Source organism: Gracilinanus agilis, chromosome 4, assembly GCF_016433145.1.
Source record: "Gracilinanus agilis isolate LMUSP501 chromosome 4, AgileGrace, whole genome shotgun sequence".
Lineage (NCBI taxonomy): Eukaryota > Metazoa > Chordata > Mammalia > Didelphimorphia > Didelphidae > Gracilinanus > Gracilinanus agilis.
The window spans coordinates 240,778,236-240,797,798 of NC_058133.1; the positions used below are offsets into that span (position 1 = coordinate 240,778,236).

A 19,563-nucleotide genomic window follows, 5' to 3' on the forward strand; every position below is an offset into this window, starting at 1 on the left:
CCCCCCCCAGTTAACTTTCCTTTCTAATTTTAAATGTTTTAGTTTTGTTGGAAAGATTTAAAAAATTTTATGCAATCAAAACGATCCATTTTATCTTCTATGGTTTTCTTCATTCCTTAGTGTAAGCAAAGTATGAGGAAAGAGAATTCTGAACAGAATGTTGCATGCTGGGGAGCATGAGCCAAGAGCTTCAGTTGGAAACAGCCAGGAATTCTGGGAGAGAAGCCTGGGGAAGAGACTTTTGGATTTTGAGAGCTTGAGGTAGAAGGAAGGGACAAGCTTGCTTAAGACAACCTAGGAGCCACCCTGAGCATTTTCCTGAACTCTAGAGAATCCTGAAAGCCTGTTTTTCTGTCAGCAGCCATTGTTTCTACAAAGACCATTTGGGGAGTCAGGACTCTTATCTGGGAGTGGACCCCTAAATCTCCCCATCCTCACTTTGCCTTACTGAGAGACTCAACCTAAAGATATTTATAACATAGCATTAAGATAGGAACTAGAGATAGAGGGAAGGGAAGGTGCAACTTTGTGTTGAAGCCTGAATTGGCTCCTCAAAGGGATGGACCTTGGGGTTTAAACCTTTAGGGCTTCCTAGTTCCCACTGCCCATCACCCTCATCAATTACCCTGATTATTCGAAATAAACCAACAGAGTTCCAGATTTTATTCATGGACAAAGAGGGGAAGAGGGGCAAAGAGCAATTGCTTGACTGAAACCGTCATAGAACCAGACCCCTATGGAGTTGCTGGCTGGTTAGGGGAGAGGCTTTAGTTGACTGAGGCTCTGGGCCAGTCTGGACAGGGTCTAGTCCAGACAGGGTCTCCACATATCTTAATATTTGTGTGCGAAGAGCCTGCTCTCCGCTGGTCCAGGGGCTTGAGAGGGGGTTTGACAGTGTTGGCAGATTAAGATGAATGGATACAGTCAGCGTTTCAGTCATGTATCCCAAAGACTGTTCTAGCAGTCTTGGGCTGGCTTTATTTTTTTATACCCTTTTCTTAGGATTATATACATGCTGGCATGGAATTTCACATTCACCATACATTTTTTTTCTTGTAGATAATGGATTAAGTCATACATTAATTTTTACTGAATTACAAAATCATTTGATTAATATTCTGTGATAATCTTGTTCTTTATGATGAACAAAAGATTCAAAGCTTGTCAAGAATAATTCATCACAAAATAAACTGGCTTGGAAATTACCATTCTTGCCCATTTGCCAGGTACAAGGGCGTGCATTTCAGCTAAGAGAATGGTCAGTTATATTTTAGCCAATCGGAGTAAGCATGATTATTCCTTACTCTATTCAGCTGTCTAATTAATCAATGAAGATTTGTTATGCTAGTTGATTATACAAGTATATAATCAGGATTTAAAAGATACAATAATCCCAATTTGGTCCAAATATTGTTTCATTTTGTCTTTCATTTTCAATATTTTTCAAAGGTAAGTTTGTTCTATTCTTTGGGCTCTGGGATTTAACAAGAACAGTCCAGAACTTGCTCTAATTTTTCATCCCTTTTCTTTCCTTCTCTCTGTGTTAGCATTCCACATCAAAGATCAGGGAAGCTTGAGGGCAATCCTCCAAGTTTCTGTGTATGGGAATTAAGAATTCTAAAGTGCAGTTTTTCTGGGGTTTTAAACTCTTTAATGTTAACTCACTAATTGCTGGTTTTTTGTGAAGGGACTGTTAGGGGGATTTCTGTAATAATACATGTAGATGAGGATTTCCTAGGAGTCTGTAACAGCCTTTACTATTCTTCTATATTTCTCTTGGACTGAGTAGGGATATTGATTACAATAATTCCAGTAATAAGGAGTGTTAATAAGAGAAGAGTCACATAGAGGAATTTTCAATGGGGGTGACCATCCTCCCTAGAATCTGCTTTGTGGTTCTAGGCTCCCATCTGAGACCTTGTCATTCAGGATGGGGTTTGATTGCCCCTGGCATTTGTAATAGCCTTCCCCCTGACCACTAAGAGCCTGCACTCACTCTCTGGAAGACCACCAATCCAGAGAAATCCCCCCTTAGTTTGTTCTAGTGTTAGTGGCACCTTTAAGGGAAGGGGAGAGAGATTCAACCCACTGACCCATACTCTCTTTACCACCTAACCCCCTCTCTAATTGGGCCATTAATACATTAGACATGAATTCTTGCCGTATTCATAGTAGCGAAAGGTAATTTTTCTTACTCTTTTAGTTTGTTTATGAGATGACTTTTTATTAATGAGGGAGTGTTTTGTGTGAGGAATAGCAAGAAGAACAGATCGACTGGGCTGTAAGATGTATGAAGGGAAACCATGCACAATAAGACTGTAAAGACAGGTTGAATCCAGATTGTGAATGGCTTTAAATGCCAAACAAAGGAGTTTGCATTTGAACCCAGAGGAGAAAAGGAACCCCTGGAATGGATTGAACAGGGAGCAAGATGATCAGAACTGTGTTTTAGAAATATCACTTTGACAGCTTTCTGGAAAATTGAGGGGAACAACTTGAGGCAGAATCATCAATAGATATCTAGGAAAAGAATGCTGAAGACCTGAATAAAGGTGGAAGGAAGGAAATGGATGTGAGAGGTGCCATAAACATACAATTAACAAGACTTACTGATGTGGAGTGAGGGAGAGTGGGGAGTTAAACTTTCAAATCTGAGTGACTAGAGTAGGAGGGTAGTTTAGGGGATGGGACCGGATGGTTCAGATAGGGCCAGTATCAGAAGATTAACTGTTTGGGAAGGTCAACAGAGTCCAGTTCAGGCAGAGCCAGACACACAGACCACTGAGTAGCAGGGATGGATGTTGCATTTATTATAACAGTGAATTTTGGATAACCCTAACACTAAATCAACTACCTAACCTTCCTCCCCAAGATCTAAATGTCTCATTACTGAGAAGCAAGATAGGAAATCGGGGTAGTACAGGATAATATTGGCCACTAAGGAAAAGCGGCCAGTCCTTCCAGGTCAAACCAGAGAAAGACCCAGCTCAAACCTCAATCAACTTTCTCACCCTTTACTCCCACGTTCTAGAATCTTTTCCCTGCATCTTCTTCTCCCTGCAGATCCCCCTCACATGCTCAAATCCTCTCTTCCTTAAAACACTAGGATGGTAGTATATACCACAGAAATAAGGAAATTAAAAACAAGACTGATTTTTATTTAAAATTTTTTGATTCAAGTGTTGATTAATGATACTGACCTATAGTTTTCTCGGTTTTATCTTTTCCTGGTTTGGGTATTAGGAGTATATTTGTCAGTTGAAAGGATTATGGAAAGGAGCTTTCTTTCTCAGTTTTTGATAAATTATGAAGTATGGTAACTAAGTATGTTCTGTAAAAGTTTGATGGAACTCATCAAGACCAGGAATTTTTTCTTTAGCAGTTCCTTTACAACTAGACTTCTTTCATTTTCTGAGATTGGGGTTATTTAAAATCTCTGTCCGGTCTTATGAGTGTGTGTGTGTGTGTGTGTGTGTGTGTGTGTGTGTGTGTGTGTGTGTGTGTGTGTGTTTGAAGGTATTTTTTTTTCCTTTTAACTTATAACTGAACAGTATGTTCTGATTACTTTTATTTCTTCTGGTTTTGATTTCACCTTGTTCATTTTCTATTTTGCTGATTAGATTTGCTGCTGTCTTTTATTAACTAAGATTATTATATTATATTACATTAACTAAGATTTTAAAAAACCTATTAAAAGAACCAGTTTTTAGAATTCTGTGGTTTTTATGATTATTTTAGCTATTCTTCTAAATTTTAATATTTTATCTTTTGTGCTTATTTTAGGTTTCTTTTCAAGTCATGATCTCACTGCCCATCTACTGTATACACAGTACTCTGTTTATTTGCTTTTATCTTAATCTTTTTTAAGATAGTATTGTTTCTACTAGCTCCTACTACTAAAGGAAGACTTCCTTTCTTCTGTGCCATCTTTTCAGTTCTTTCCTGCTCCTCATCTTCCCTGCTCTTCATCTTTCCCTTATTATCTCCCCTGCCCAAAACCAAAGGTGCCATCCCTCTCTCATTGCTTACCTTTGTTTTGACCTCAGCACATCACAGATTCCTCTCTATCCCTCTGCTTCCCTCTTTCCCCTTTTATGTCTCATATTATAATGTAGACCTTTTTAGACAAAAATAAACCTGTAGGCAGAGTGATATCAGATTCTGGCCATAAGATCCCACTCTTTACTGCTGCTTCTACTAAACTTCTGCTTCTGCCTTTTTCTCCTTTTATACATCCATTCATTTATTCACTTATTTATTTTTTAAGCCCTTAACTTCTGTGTATTGGCTACTTGGTGGAAGAGTGGTAAGGGTGGGCAATAGGGGTCAAGTGACTTGCCCAGGGTCACACAGCTGGGAAGTGTCTGAGGCTAGATTTGAACCTAGCACCACCTGTCTCTAGGCCTGACTCTCAATCCACTGAGCTACCCAGCTGCCCCCTTATATATATTTAAAAAGAAATTTGTTACTGGTCTCTTTGCTATGACTCCTTTCTTGTAGTTTGTTGATTGCTGTATATATTTACTTCCCCTTCATTATTTTTTGTGGCCTTTGAGAAGCAAATCTCATCAGTTGTGGTTTTCTTTCTAAAAATGTTTCAACTGCCTTTCTCCAATTTTTTTCATGTATAGTTAAGCTCAATTTGCAGGGAATGTTGCCCTGGATTGCATTCTGGGCTCCACTGCTCTTCGGAATACGTTTCATTTCCTCCTTTTTCTGTTGCGTGCAAAAGAGTTTTGGTTTATTTGAGTTTTCTTTCCTTTGTATTTCCTTTCCATCCTCTTTCCCTCCTTTTTGTCCTTTTTCCTTCTCTCTTGAATGACTATACATAATGAACTTTGTTTTTCTTGCCTTCTCAATGGGTAGAGAAGGGAGAGGATTTGGAAATGAAAATGAAGTACAATTGGGGGGGGGGAAGAATAATAGATTGTTTCCCTGTTGATGCCAACCATATAGTGCTTCTGTCTTATGCCATCTAGTTTGTCCATCTTTATTTATGGTACCCAATTTTATTCCTCATTTGCATTTTCTAGGTAAACGTAAAGCACTGAAGCTGAATTTTGCAAATCCACCTTTCAAATCTACAGCACGGTTTACCCTGAATCCTTCAGGAGTCCAAAACCCACACATGTGAGTATATTTTCCTTATAAATGAAAGTAAATGCTCAATTTAACTAAGGATCCTGAAATTATTTAGTAAAGATTTTCTGAAGCCAGATATCACCTTATGGACCATCTCTTTATACTGCTGTTTTAATCCAAATAGTAATCATATATTATTCTAGTAATGTAGTATTTTGTAGATTTCTTTCTTTTTTTCTTTTAGTAAATCTAAGTGGGAGAAATGCGTATAAAGAGTAAAGACAATATTCCTTTTTCCTACCAGTAGCCTGTGTTACTTTATAGTTTCTGAATCTGAAGTCATTTAAGTTACCTCTACTTCTGCACAGATCTCTCCCTCTTAGTCTCTCCTTTGTTGGCCTAATAGACCCTTATATTTTGCAAAATAACTTCTCTTTTGAGGCTTTTTTTCATTGTGACTATTAACTGAAACAAGATCAGGTCCACATAAATGTTGTTGTTCAAGGACTATAATGTGATTTATATGGTTATGTAACATTTTATTAAAAATCTGCTTTTGAGTTAATGTCAGATTTGATATTAATTTGATTTTTGATAAAGTTCTTTATTGAATTCCAAGTGAGATAATAGATTTTTTTTGCTACTTAGGACATTAATGTAATTTATTCAATATTAAGTAGATAAAATATGTGTTAATATTTTTGTCTGTTCATATATATGAGATAATAGAATTTCATAGATTTTGTTTACAAAGTTTGCCTCTTGGGGCTATCTCCTTCTGGGCACTATTCTTTATCCTCGAGGTAGCTGCTATGTGAGTAATTGTTTGCTTATGTAATAAGGATGGTTATATTCAGTGTCTTTGAATGCTGTGAATAAGTATTGTATAGTAGACAATAAATGTTTAATGAAATTTATATTACAAAAATAAAAAAGTAATATTGAATGTTGTTATCAGGATTGGGTTTCTGTTTTTCTTTCTTTATAGATGCTCCTCAAGTTGCTTTTTCTTTCTTATATTATTTTATTATTATATTATATTATTTTCTACTTTCTTTACTCACAGCTTGCTACCACTGTATATTTTCTTCCCTTTATTTAATATACTTTCCCTTTTACCCAACTGTATTATTTATCTCTTGAGTTCAGAAGTTAGATATTCATAGCTGGCACCCTTTATTCCTTCTTGGAATAGAGGGCATTAGACCAAGCAGGAGTCTAAAAAACCTGACTCAATATACTAATACTCAGAGTGAATATGGAAGGAGGAACAGATTCAGAGTTTTAGAGTTTTCTCATGACTATGATGCAAAAGGAATTATTTGTAACCACTCCTCAGCTAACTGTAAACATATAATGAATTTCATGGTTAAAAACAAAACAGAACAAAAAAACCCCCAGTTTCTATGCATGCAAAGCCTTTGTATTGATAAAAAAGGATTACACTATATTAATAATTTATTGAGATTTCTATTTGTTTAAACCATGGTGTTCACTCTGTTTTCAAGACTGTAACAAGTTAATGTTAAGAGAAAATGTTTTGAGCAGAAGATATTTTGCAGTGCTTTTAAAAAAAACCTGGAGAGGGTAGATACTTTTAGAATACTCATTATAAGAATCACAATAACATTTTTAATTTTTTTTACAAAGGATTTGTAATTTCATTATTGTGAGAAATTTCCTCCACAAATGCAGATTGCATCAGGGCTAGGGTGTTATTCATTTGATGTAACTTTTAAAATGTCTGGGAATTTGAGGGTACCTTTTCTCTGTTGTTTTGGAAATTTTCTATTTCTTGGGCTGGTAGTTGCCATACTATTCTTTATTGTTAGACATGTACCTAGCGATAAGACATTTAGATGTACCTATCATTTTTATCAAAATTAACTTCTAGTAAGTGATTATGGCAGGTCATGGAGACTCTCATATAGCCTATCAGGATGAGAATATTTCATTCCAAAGTCCAAGTGGGTGGGGCAGCTGGGTAGCTCAGTGGTTTGAGAGCCAGCCCTAAAGACAGGAGGTCTTAGATTCAAATCAGGCCTTAGACACTTCCCAGCTGTGTGACTCTGGGCAAGTTACTTGACTTCCATTGCCTAGTCCTTACCACTCTTCTGCCTTGTAACCAATACTCAGTATTGATTCTAAGATGAAAGGTAAGGGGTTTAAAAAAAAAAAGTCCAAGGAGGAAAAACTAAAGAATGCTTTTGAAATTAGAAAAGTCCAGTTTACATATATAGATGGGCCTTACAGATCTCTAATATGACATTATTCAAATGCCATTATTGTGGATGAATACCACACCAAAAGAGATACAGTTTTGTTAAAAAAGATTTGTTGCTGAAAGATTAAGAAATAACTACATTTGTCCTAATTTGTTTTAGTTGAACATAATTTTTTTTTGTTTATATTAACAAAACAGTGCTGGTATAAAGTGTCACCTAGGTATTGGAAATCACTCTGTCGTATTGTGATAAATTGACAACAGAAGTTGTGCAGAAGAATGGTCAGTTATAGGGAAGCTTAACTTTAATCATTGTTTGTTCCATTAAGCCAAAGAAAACATGGATGATGGGGAAGGCTTTTGTAAATGAACTCTCCAAAGACTTTTCTTTCCTCTTTCATTCATATACATACATACATACATACATACATACATACATACACATATATATAAAACCTCGTGTCTCTGATCTTCTAGAATTATATTACAATTCCAGAAATCATTGCTCTTTCTGATGGCAGTGTATTTCCTTCTGCCCATATGCTCTAGAGATGGAACATTTCCTAGAATGTAGTCATTCACACTTATATGATTTTTTTAAGGTTTGAGTTTGAGTTTACTCACCAGAATAACCATGTAACCTAGAGCATTTGAGTATTATTATTTCAGTTCTATGGAGCAGGAAACTTACTTAGATAATGTTTGTAAAGTGCTTTGCAAAACTGATAGTAAACTAGTTTATTTTCCTGATTCTGGGCTATAAAGTGGGCTTTGATAGCTATTTTCTTCTTTGGATCCTTTATAAGAAAGCCCCAAAGCTGAGTGATCTGTTGACCTACATCTAGATATGACAACTTGTTCCAGAAACTTTCTGGAATGAGAGAAGAGTGGGAACTCAAGATGTGAAGCAGTTGTCTGCCATGGAATGAGAGAGGTGGACTTTCATGTCTACCCTTTCTTTGGCAGTCTGTAGTCATGTGGTTTCATACAAAATATTTTAGGTACAAGGAGAGGGATCTGAAGTTGTGTCTGTTGAGTCTAGTGACAGTAGACCTTTTTTTCTACAATCAAATGCAAAAATAATGCTTCAGGGATAGGACTCACATTAATATCTCTACATTTTCTCTGGTCGTCTCCCAAGCCTGGAATATTCTTCCTCTTTGTCTCTGTCTCATGGCAGAGAAGTCTGTTTGATCTTGCTCTTTATTTTATAGATGAGGAAAACTAGACCCAAAGAGAAGATTAAAGTAGGTTTGACATTTGGATCCTTTAACTCCAAGCTCAAAGTTCATTTGAAACTCTGTTTCTACCTGTGTAGCCTTGGGCAAATTGCTTAACTTTCTGGATGTCAATTTTTTTCCTCTGATACAGTGAGGAGAATGTACTTTTAATCTTTTTTTTTGTGTGTGTTATAGACCCATTTGACAGTTTGGTGAACTCTATGGATCCCTACCTAGAAGTGTTTTTAATGCATGAAATAAAACCTATAGGATTACAAAAAAAAATCTAATTATATTGAAATAAGTGCATCAGGATATTTATAAATCAAGTTTACTAATCTCATGTTGAGAACTTCTTGGCTAGATAATTTTAAAGATTCCTTTAACTCTAAACCTATGCTCTATTATGATATGATGACTTTTTAAAAACAAAAACCAAAAACACAGTCAATTAAGATTTGTTGTCATTTGGGACATTAGAAAGAATGCGGTTTAGGTTTAGATTATAGGTAGTAATAATAATAATAATAATTAACATTTATGAACACTTGGAGACTGACAAAACATTTTTCTCACAACATTACTATGAGATAAGTAGGCCTCCATTTTATATTATTTATGAAGAGAAGGATTTTGGGGAAAACATAATTCATTTCAGGATATTTTGAGTTTAAGATTTCTTATAGGTTGGTGGAGATGGGAGACTGTAGTCAGGGAGAGAGATATTAAGGCTGGACAAATGGATCTTAAGAGTCACTTGCACAGATTCAGTAATTGAAAACATGGAGCTGATAAAATCACCAAGTACAAATAGTATAAAAGGAAAGGAGTAGAGGATCTGGCACAAATACCTATAGTTAAAACAAAGAATACAAAGAAAGTAGTCAAATGGATGGGATGAGAACCAGAAGAAAGCAATATCACAAAAACCTAATGAGAAGAGAATGCTAAGGAGATGATCAAAATGTCAGAGCCTACATGGGGTAAGGTTAGATAGGTTGAGGATTAAAAAAAAGGTTATTTAGATTTGGCACTTAAAAGATCATTGGTAACTTCAGAGAAAGGAATTTCAGTGTAAAGTTGAAGCAAGAAGCTTAGATTATAAGGAGTTAAGAAGAGAATGAGAAGAAAGGTCATGGAGGCATTGATTATACTCAAGCCTTCTCAGGGGATTCAGACACAAAGGAGAAGATAGGAGACAGTAGCTAGCAGAGATGGGTTAATTAAATGACCTTTTTTTTTTCTTTTAAGGATATGGTAAGCATGGCCATGTCTGTAAGACAGAAGCAAAGTGAACCGAGAGAAATTAAAAATTAGTGAAATAGTATGGATGAGAGAGGGAGCAGCCTGCTAAAGAAAATAAACTGGAATAGCATCACTTGGGCACATAGAGTTTGACTTCTCCAAGAGAAGGCCATAATAGTGGAGGAGGAGGAGAAAAAAGGAAACTTTGGGCTGATAATCTCAATTTTTTAAAAAAGTTAAATTGTGACAACTTTCTCAGCTGTTGGGATGGAGGTAGGAGGAACTTTGGGAGCATTGAGGAAGGATGAAAATGTTTGGAAAAGGTGCTGTTATGAGTGGGATAGTGAATAAATTTGTTCATTCTTTTCAGTTATGTCTGACTCTTCATAAACCCCAGTTGGAATTTCTTTGGCAAAGATTTGCTTGAAATGAATGGTTTGCTATTTCCTTCTCCAGTTTATTTTACAGGTGATTAGCTGAGACAAACAGGGTTTCTGAGGCCAGATTTGTACTCAGAACTAGCACTCTATCCACTGTACCACCTAATTACCTTTAGCGAATAGATTAGAGAGGTATAAAAGCCTTGCTTCAATAAGGGTCTATTTGAGATCACCAACAAATAAATAGATAGATAGATAGATAGATAGATAGATAGATAGATAGATAGATAAACAAACAAATAAATAAATAAATAAATAAATTTGTGCTGGGCTGAATCAGCCCATTTTTGTGTGTGTGTGTGTGTGTTTTTTTTTTTTTTTTTTTTTTTTGTTTTGTTTTGTTTTGTTTTGTTTTGTTTTCTGACTTCGTTCAAGCAGTATGTGATTAGGAGTGAAGGCCTGAAATGGTGGTGGTAATAATAAAAGGCTGAAGACTTTGAAAGAAAGGCAAAATCTTCAAAGGATAAAAGGGCACTGGAGAAGAGGACAGCACTGAGTTGAACTAGTTCACAAAGGGGTCAAGGTGATGAAGAGAAGAGTGTAGTTTTCTAGTCTTCTTGTGCTTTATTCTCCTTCATATACTCTCTGCAATATAGTTATAATGTCCTCCTTTTTGTTCCTTTCCTCATACATCTCCTAACTTTGTTCCTTTTCACTGCTGTCCTCTATTCCTGGAATTATCTCTTTCCTCATCATTGTCCCATGCCTTCCTTGCAACCCTTACTAAAATCCCGCTTCTACTCTCCAGATCCTAACTTTCTGAAACTTCCTCCAATTTATTCTGTCTATATCTTGGTGGCACATATTATTATTAGCATGTTGTTTCTCCCATTAGACTGTGAGTTCATCATTTTAAGGATCTATCATGAGAGATTTTGTCAGCTGTTATGGCGTTTTGTTATTTCTGCAACATTCTCATATGTTAACTATCAACAAAAAAGAAAATTGAGTTAGTCTTGCATGATATTCTGCCTATTTCCTTGTGAACTTCATAAAGATGGAAGTAGATAGCCAGGTTCCTAGGTTCTGTTCTTTCCTTCTTCTCTTCTTCCCTCTCCTCTTTTCCCTTCCCTTTTCTTCCCAAAATATGTTTATGATCACATCTGATTGCAAGAGAAGATCAGTATGTATTGAGGACCTATTGTGTTCATAGCATTTGTAGCCATGGCTTTTTTTTATATAGAGAGAGTCTAATTCAAGATCACTAACTATTCTCTGGCCCCTTGAAAACTAAATGTTTATTAATTGGCATCAAGAAATCAGAACCCACAACTACACAGAAGTTGTGCTCCTTTCTTTGTACCATGCTGCCTTTGGAATAGGTTTGCAATTTGGAAATTGTACAGTAAATTGATACAAAATTTCTCCCTGAAAGGAATATTCCATTACTTTAATGCCCATATTGCCTGATGATGGGCATACATTGATATAAATAACACTATTATCACTGAAATTCAAATTCTGTTTAGTGTTTACATCACTCAATATTATGTGTTATAAGGATTTGGAGTGTCTGTGTTCTTCATGGATTTCTCTTTCATTTTTCTGCAGCAGATGTTCACATGTAGTCTGTAGTACTTTTAATGATTTTATATGTTTGTTTTCTCTTTTCTCATGTTTTTATTGATTTTGTTGGTTTTCATACCAGGATCATTACTGTATCATATATTCTTCTACTTCTGCTCATTTCATGCTTCATCTTTTCATCTGAGTGTACAAGTTTCTCTGACATTCTCCCTTTCACCATTTTTTATAGTAAAATAGTATTCTATATTCAAATATATCCCCATTAATGGGTAATACCTTTGTTTCCAATTCTTTGCTATCACAAAAAGAGCTGTTTATTAACATTTTTCCTACATATAGATCCTTTTCCTTTGAGGTATAGGCCCATTAATGATATCTCTGAGTTAAATATTATATATATATATATATATATATATATATAATTTTATTTTAATTTTTTTAGTAATTTTTGTGCTTTCCAGAATGACTTGATCAGTTCACACAGACCCACCAACAATGCATTAATACAACTTTTTCTCATAACTCACTCCAGTGGGCAAATGCCCTTTTTGAAAATTAGTTTTGTGAAATCTGATAGATATGGAGTGTGGCCTCGGAGTTTTCTTAATTTTAATTTTCTAATTATTATTAATTTGTAACCTTTTTTTTTTCATGTGACAGCTAGGTGATGTAGTGAATGGATAGATTCCTGGACCTGGAGTCAGAAAGACCTGAGATCAAATTTAGCCTCACATACTTACTAACTGTTTACCCTTGAGCAAGTAATTTAATCTCTGCTTCCATTTCCTCAACTGCAAAATCAGGATAATAATAGTACTTCCTCACAGGGTTGTTGTGAGGATCAAATGCAATAATATTTGTAAAGTGCCTATAAAGCCCAATAATATCCCAAAACCTAGCATATAGTTAAGTGCTATACAGGTACTTATTCCTGTCTCCTTCCCTCTTCATATAGTTTTGGATAGGCTTGTATTTCTTCCTTAGAAAACTAACTGTTCATATCCTTTTACTATTTACCAATTGAAGAACACTCTTATTCTTTTACATTTGGATTAGTTTTCTGATTCAAGTCATTCATCTTGGAAAGGAGAGCTTTCTTAATGAAGATTGCTTTATTAGAAAAGATGATGTGAAGATTTTTCCGTTTCCCTTCTAATTTTATATCCTTTGGTTTTCTTCTGTGGTAAAACTTATTACATAATCTACATAATTTATCTATTATTATTACATAATCTACATAATTATTACATAATATACATAATAAAAAATTTCTATTGTATTTTCTGTAATCCTCTCTGTTTCTTGTTTGGTCATAAACTCTTTCACTATCCAAATATCTGAATGTCTAATTTATAATGTTGTCTTTTATAGCTATGTCTTCTGCTTATCAATGATGATCTTTGTGCAAAGGCAAGTGTCCCTTTCACATTGCTGGGTTATGGGTGTGGCATTTGCATTATTTGAAAAATCTGCATAAAATTTTTTGGCCTTCCCTTCTTTTTTGTGCCAGAGAAGAAATCTAAATTTTTTCTTTTATGGGGTGTTTTCAATACCTTTTTGTAAAGTTTGGGTTAAGTATTTGATCATAGGCTATATAGTTTCTAAACTTTTTCTCTGTCATCTGTTGGACTTCATATGTCGTCTATGGCTTCCACAGAACTTCTAAAACATTTGACGATATATTAAAACTGTGATGGGGAAAGTCATGATGTGGAATCATAGATATTTAAGTTGATACTACCAAATGTGCCATGAAGTGATTTTTTCTTATTATTGGACACAGTAAAAACTAATAGAAGAGAATCCTATGATATAGCGGGAAGAGCATTATATTTAGTCACTGGACCTAGGTATGAATCTTAGTTATACCACTTATGACTTTTGCCACATTGCACAAGTCATTGTACCTGTCTGGGCCCTTAGGGGTTTAGAAAAGAAAGTCTTGATAAGTTCTCAGAATTTAATGAACCCAATATCCTTGGGCAACTGAGAGATGTGTTAGACTGCAGTATGCATTTTCAACCATGATTTTCACTAAATGGCTTGACAGATTTTTCAGGAAATTATAATGACTAAATAGAAATAAATGTAAATAAAAGCAAATGAATTTTAAAAATATACAAAATTATTTCAAGAGAGAATATATAGTTGGTAGTTAAGTGATAGTAGGGTCGTTGTATAGATGACATCTAAAGTCCACACTGTTCCCTCTAATCCCACAACCCTTCAGTTCTCTTCTAATCCTTCACTCTTGCACTAACCACTTTTTTTATTCTTTCCTCATTTTGACCCCATGGTGAACCAATTTATTGCTTGTTGTTTTCTTCCGGGCATCAGCCTTAGATAACTTCCACAATCTAATGCCTTCATTCCTATACATGTGCTGCTCTAACAAAAGTAAATTATGCATCCCTTCCAATTCTCACACAGACTTATTTTCCATAACTTCAACTGATTCCTCACTACTATAGGAAATCCTTTTTTACTTCCCTTAACAACTCACTGTTACTCTTCACAGCAATTATTATAAACTTTTTCACGCCTCTTCAAACCTCTTATGGTTCCCCTTCCTCAACCCTCTTAGCTGAGAGCCTTGCTTCATATTTTATTGGAAAATTTGAGGCCATTCCCTAAGAGTTTCTTCTTTTCCACTCCTCTTCATCTGTTACTCAGAAACCTTGCTGGTCTCTCTTTCTGCATTTCTGTTTAACATGAAGTTAAAACTCTTATGTCTTCACAAGAGATTTTGCTTTCTATCAGTTCTTCCAGCATATTGCTTACAAACATTCCCATGTTTCCCCCATCCTCAAAAAACCATCACTTCATCTTTTTATCCCTGCCTACTAATTACTGGCCTGTATTTCTTCTTTGTGGTTAAAGTCTTTGAGAAGGCTGTGTATAACTGATTCTTCCACTTCCTCTCCCCTCACTTTTTCAACTCTCTATAGCCTAGCTTCGTTTAGTGAAAACTCCTTTTTCAAAATGTCTTAATTGCCAAAATCCCAACCCAATGGTCTTGACTCCATTTTTATCTCTGTTGATCACTCCTCCATGATACTTCCTTCTCTCAACTTTTGAGGCCACCATTCTCTTTTGGTTCTTCTTCTACCTATCAGACTACTCCTTCTTTATTTCTCTTTACAATATTGTGATCCAGGTTTCTGCCAGTAACTGTTGGTATCCCTTGGGGCTTTGTTCTGCACTTCTCAAATGATTCTACTTCACTTGATGATCTCATCAGCTCCTGTGGATTTAATATTCCTTTCTATTCTAATGATTCTCAAATCCTACTTAACCAGCACTAGCCTCCCTGTTGACCTCCAGTTTTTTTTTTTTTAATCTACAACTGCCTATCTTGAACAAAATATCCTATAGACATCTCAAACTCACATGTCCAAAATGAAACCCATTCTCTTTCCTCCAAACCCTTCTCCCCTCCAAACTTCCCTATTACTATTTAGTACATTTGTGTGTGTGTGTGTGTGTGTGTGTGAGAGAGAGAGAGAGAGAAAGAGAGAGAGAGAGAGAGAGAGAGCGAGAGAGAGAGAGAGAGAGAGAGCGAGAGCGCAGTGAGTGTTTTTTTGTAAAGATACTGGAGTGCCAGATTAAAACTCAGGAAAATGAGTCTTTTTGACTCTAGGCCCTGCACTATATCCATTGTGCCACGTAATTTTTCTTCTAGGTTATTACTGCCCTCCTAGTTCCTTAGGCACATAAATGTTTATAATCTAGCCAAATACATTTCTATTATTAACTGTGTCCAAAAAAAAAAAAAAAGGCTTATTCTGCATTCAGTCCTTCATCTCTCTTTTAGGAGGTGGTAGTATTTTTCATCATGAATCCTCTAGAGTCATGGTTGATCATTATTTTGTTTAGAGTTCCTAAGTCTTTCAAAGTTACTTGTTTTCATAATTTTGTTATCATTGCAGTATTTGTCTTCCTGATTTTGACTTCACTTCATTTTGCATTAGATCATTTAAGTCTTCCCAGGTGTCTCTGAAATCATCTCATTTATTACAACAGTAGTATTCCATTATATTTATATACTGTAACTTGTATAGCCATTTCCCAATTGATGATACCTCCTCAATTTCTGATTCTATGCAGTTGCAAAAAGTGTCATAAAATTTTCGTACATCTTTTAGAGTTTGATTTGCTTAGTTCTAATCCCTCCCTTAATTTACCTTCTTTTTACTTCCTCCACTATTCTGCCTGTTTCTTCCTATTTCTTTGTTGAGTAATATATATTTCTATACTCTGTTGTGTTGGTATGTGTGTATGGCTCTTGATGATTAAGGTCTGAGGGGCTATGTGTATTATTTCACCATAGGTAGAATGTAAATAATTTATGTTTGTTTAATCCCTTGTGATTATTCATTCATATGTACCTTTTAATGTTTCTCATGGCTTCTGTGTTTGAACTTCAGTGTTTTTATGGACCTCTGGCATTTTCTTCAAGAATGCTTGGAAGTACTTTGTTTCATTTAAGTTAAGGTCTGTATCCCCTTGTAGGCTTATACTCAAGGTCACATAGCCAGAAAGTAGCTGAAGCCAGATTTGAACCCAGGACCTCCCAGCTCTCAGCCTGGCTCTCAAACCACTGAGCCACCTACCTGCCCAGATTTGTAATACATTTTGTTGATAAGCTGTTCTTGGTTATAAGCCTACATCATTTGCCTTCTGGAATTGTTCTTACTTTACTTAAGAGAACTATTCTGCAGATCTCTAAAGAAAGCGATCTTTACATAATATGAATCAGCCCTTACTCACTTACTTTACTTAGCCTATATTATAAAGACACATACAAAATGATACTTTACCCAAGTCATAAGATATGCTAAAATACATACATATTAAATATTGTACCATGATAATATGCATTATAAAATGAAAGGCAAAGTTAAAAAAAGTACGCATACAAGAAAGTTAACATAAATATATTACCTCTTCCCACCCACTGCACTTAGCTTTTATTATTGGCGATTTGCTGTGCGACATTTTTTATGAAGCTATCAAGGGATGTTTGGACAGTGTCTCTATTTTTTTTCCTGGTATATCTGACAATAGCAAGCACTATTATCCTCACTTAGTTTTTCAGAATGTGTTATATAAAGTTGAATTTTGTAATGCAAGTTTACATAAAGCAAGAAATATCTGCATTTTATTCTAAGTTCTCTGCTTTCTCTAGCTGCTAAATCTTGTGTGATCCTGATTATGGCTCTTCAGTACTTGAATTCTTCCTTTCCATTCCTAACGTCAGAACCAGAGAAGTGATGCTTGCTTCTGAATTTGTTCCATGCTCTAGGTACTTAGCCTACATACAGTCTGTGACTGTTCTCCTTCCTGAAATGCCATCCTTAGTCCATCCTGGTTATGTGATTGAGAACTGAGTAATTAATGAGTGACAGAGTAGCCAGTTTGCACTTTTTTCTGCACCCTTCTCAAGTTTCTGCACAATTCATAACCTCCTCTTTTTTAAAAAAACAAACATCCTTTTGCCTTAGAAATGATTCTGAAAGAAATTAAAAAGAACTAGGCCAAAGTCTGGAACCAAAAATCTTACTTTAATTTGTCAGCACAAAATATAAAAGTCAAAAATAATCCAGGTAGCACAAGTTTTATAAGCTTTGGACAATTAATTACTCAGCAGAGGTTATGAACAGGACCAGGTTTTCAGAACAGGGATCCTGTAGATCTTTGGGTCTGTGTTCCTCCCCAGGAATATACTCCTCCTAGAACCACAACTGTGTGGTGTTTCTTTTTTAAATTTTTTTTCTGGGTTATGCATGTATTATTATGCAAAACATATTTCCTTAAGAAATGTGTTTCTTGACTGTATTTTCCTTTCCCTGATTAAAGACCTGTTATTATAAAAAACAAAACAAAACAAAAAACCAGGGATTCTGAATAGGTTGATGAAATGGTCTTCTTTGCTAATAGATTCCAGGAATAGGGATTATGAACAGGACACCTTTTCTTTTTCCCCTTCTTGGGTGACTTCTTAGTTATGACACTGCAAAGTCAGGGGCCCATTGTCCTGATGTCACAACCTCTGTAGTATGTGGCAAGGGAAATATAAACATTTGCTAGCATTATAGAAACTTTTTTTTTTTTAACCCTTGTACTTCGGTGTATTGTCTCATAGGTGGAAGATTGGTAAGGGTGGGCAATGGGGGTCAAGTGACTTGCCCAGGGTCACACAGCTGGGAAGTGGCTGAGGCCGGGTTTGAACCTAGGACCTCCTGTCTCTAGGCCTGACTCTCACTCCACTGAGCTACCCAGCTGCCCCCTATAGAAACTCTTACTTAGTATTGTATTCTAACATACCAAATGATATCTGTTCTTATATACTGTAATGATTAATATCATATTCAGTTATTTTTTAATAACTGGGTCTAAATCTATAGATTGTGTTTCCTGTTAACTATTTAAAAGATTATATATAATCACTCAGCTTATGCTTCATGATGTAAATAAGCAATAAATGTGAAATTCCTTTTCAGTACAAGTATTGTTTCTAAGGCAGAAGAGTAGTAAGGGTTAGACAATTGAGGTTAAGTGACTTCCCAGGATTACACTAGGAAGTGTCTGAGGCCAGAACTGAACCTAGATCATCCTCCCCATTTCAGGCTTGCCTCTCTGTTTACTAAAGTCACCTAACCACCCCTTTTTATGATATCATTTTGCCTTGGTGCAGAGCCTCTCCTTGTGCTGGGATTCTCTCAGAGATGCTTTCATTGTTCGGCCCCTTTCTTACTATCTGCCAATATCTATTTCTCCATGCCAATCTGTGCTGGAAAAAATAAGTTATTCTCATTTTTCTTTCTTGCTTTTTTTTTTCCCCATTGAGGGATTCAGTTTGATGTGTTTTCTCCCAGAACTAGTGGAAGGAGTTTTTGGTCAAGGGGGAGGTACTGTTGTATTGTGTATCTTAAAAATTTCTTTGACCCATCTTTTCTTTTTTCTTCTATTTTGTTAACCCCATCTTACTTCTATCAATTTCCTGTCTTCCCTTCCCCCAATAGAAAGAAGGAAAAATAAAATTCTTGAATAAAATTTGTGTAGTCAAGAAAAAAAAAACTTCACATTTTCCATGCCCAAAAATGTATCTCATTTTGCACATTGAGTTCGTATTTCATCACGTTCCTTTGTAAACATGGGGGGCGTTTTGATTTTCATTGATCTCAAGTTCTTAAATCTTTCAAAGTTGTTTTTAAAGAGTTGTTGCTATTGTATAAATTGTTCTTGTCCTTTTCATTTCACTCTCATTTCATGTTGCCCAAAGTTTGTCTAAAACATTTCCTTTTGTCATTTAATACAGTGAAATAATATTCCATTATATTAATTTTGACATAATGATTTGACATCTTTTCTGTCAGCAATATGCAAAGATACTTTCTGAGTAGGGAATCTAATTTGATCTTTTTTTTTCTTTTGATTTCTTTTTTTAACCCTTACCTTCCATCTTCTAAGGCAGAAGAGTGGTAAGGGCTAGGCAATGGGGGTTAAGTGACTTGCCCAGGGTGACACAGCTGGGAAGTGTCTGAGGCCAGATTTGAATCTGGGACCTCCCATCTCTAGGCCTGGCTCTCAATCCACTGAGCTACCCAGCTTCCCCCTTTCCTTTGATTTTTGAGGCATGTATGTGGTACAGTGGTTAAAGAATTGAGTCTTATTCTCTATTTTTCTTATAGATCTTTTAATGATATTATTAACAGGACAAAGGTTATATCTAATTATTACCTTTTGGGTCATACTTCCACATTGTTTTCCAGAAGGATTTGATCAGTTCCACCAATGGTATGTTAACAGCCCCTCTAGCATT

The 19,563-nt window shown here is 35.5% G+C and overlaps 1 protein-coding gene across 2 annotated transcripts in view; it reads left to right on the forward strand.

Annotated features, from left to right (window-relative positions):
- Positions 1 to 19,563, forward strand: part of MAP2K4 (mitogen-activated protein kinase kinase 4) — a 179,681-nt gene that overhangs the window by 88,247 nt on the left and 71,871 nt on the right. For both annotated transcript variants that reach the window (XM_044676684.1, XM_044676683.1), the window contains one exon: positions 5,034 to 5,130. In XM_044676684.1, the coding sequence (XP_044532619.1) occupies positions 5,034 to 5,130 (97 nt within the window). The remainder of the gene's footprint in view (positions 1 to 5,033; positions 5,131 to 19,563) is intronic.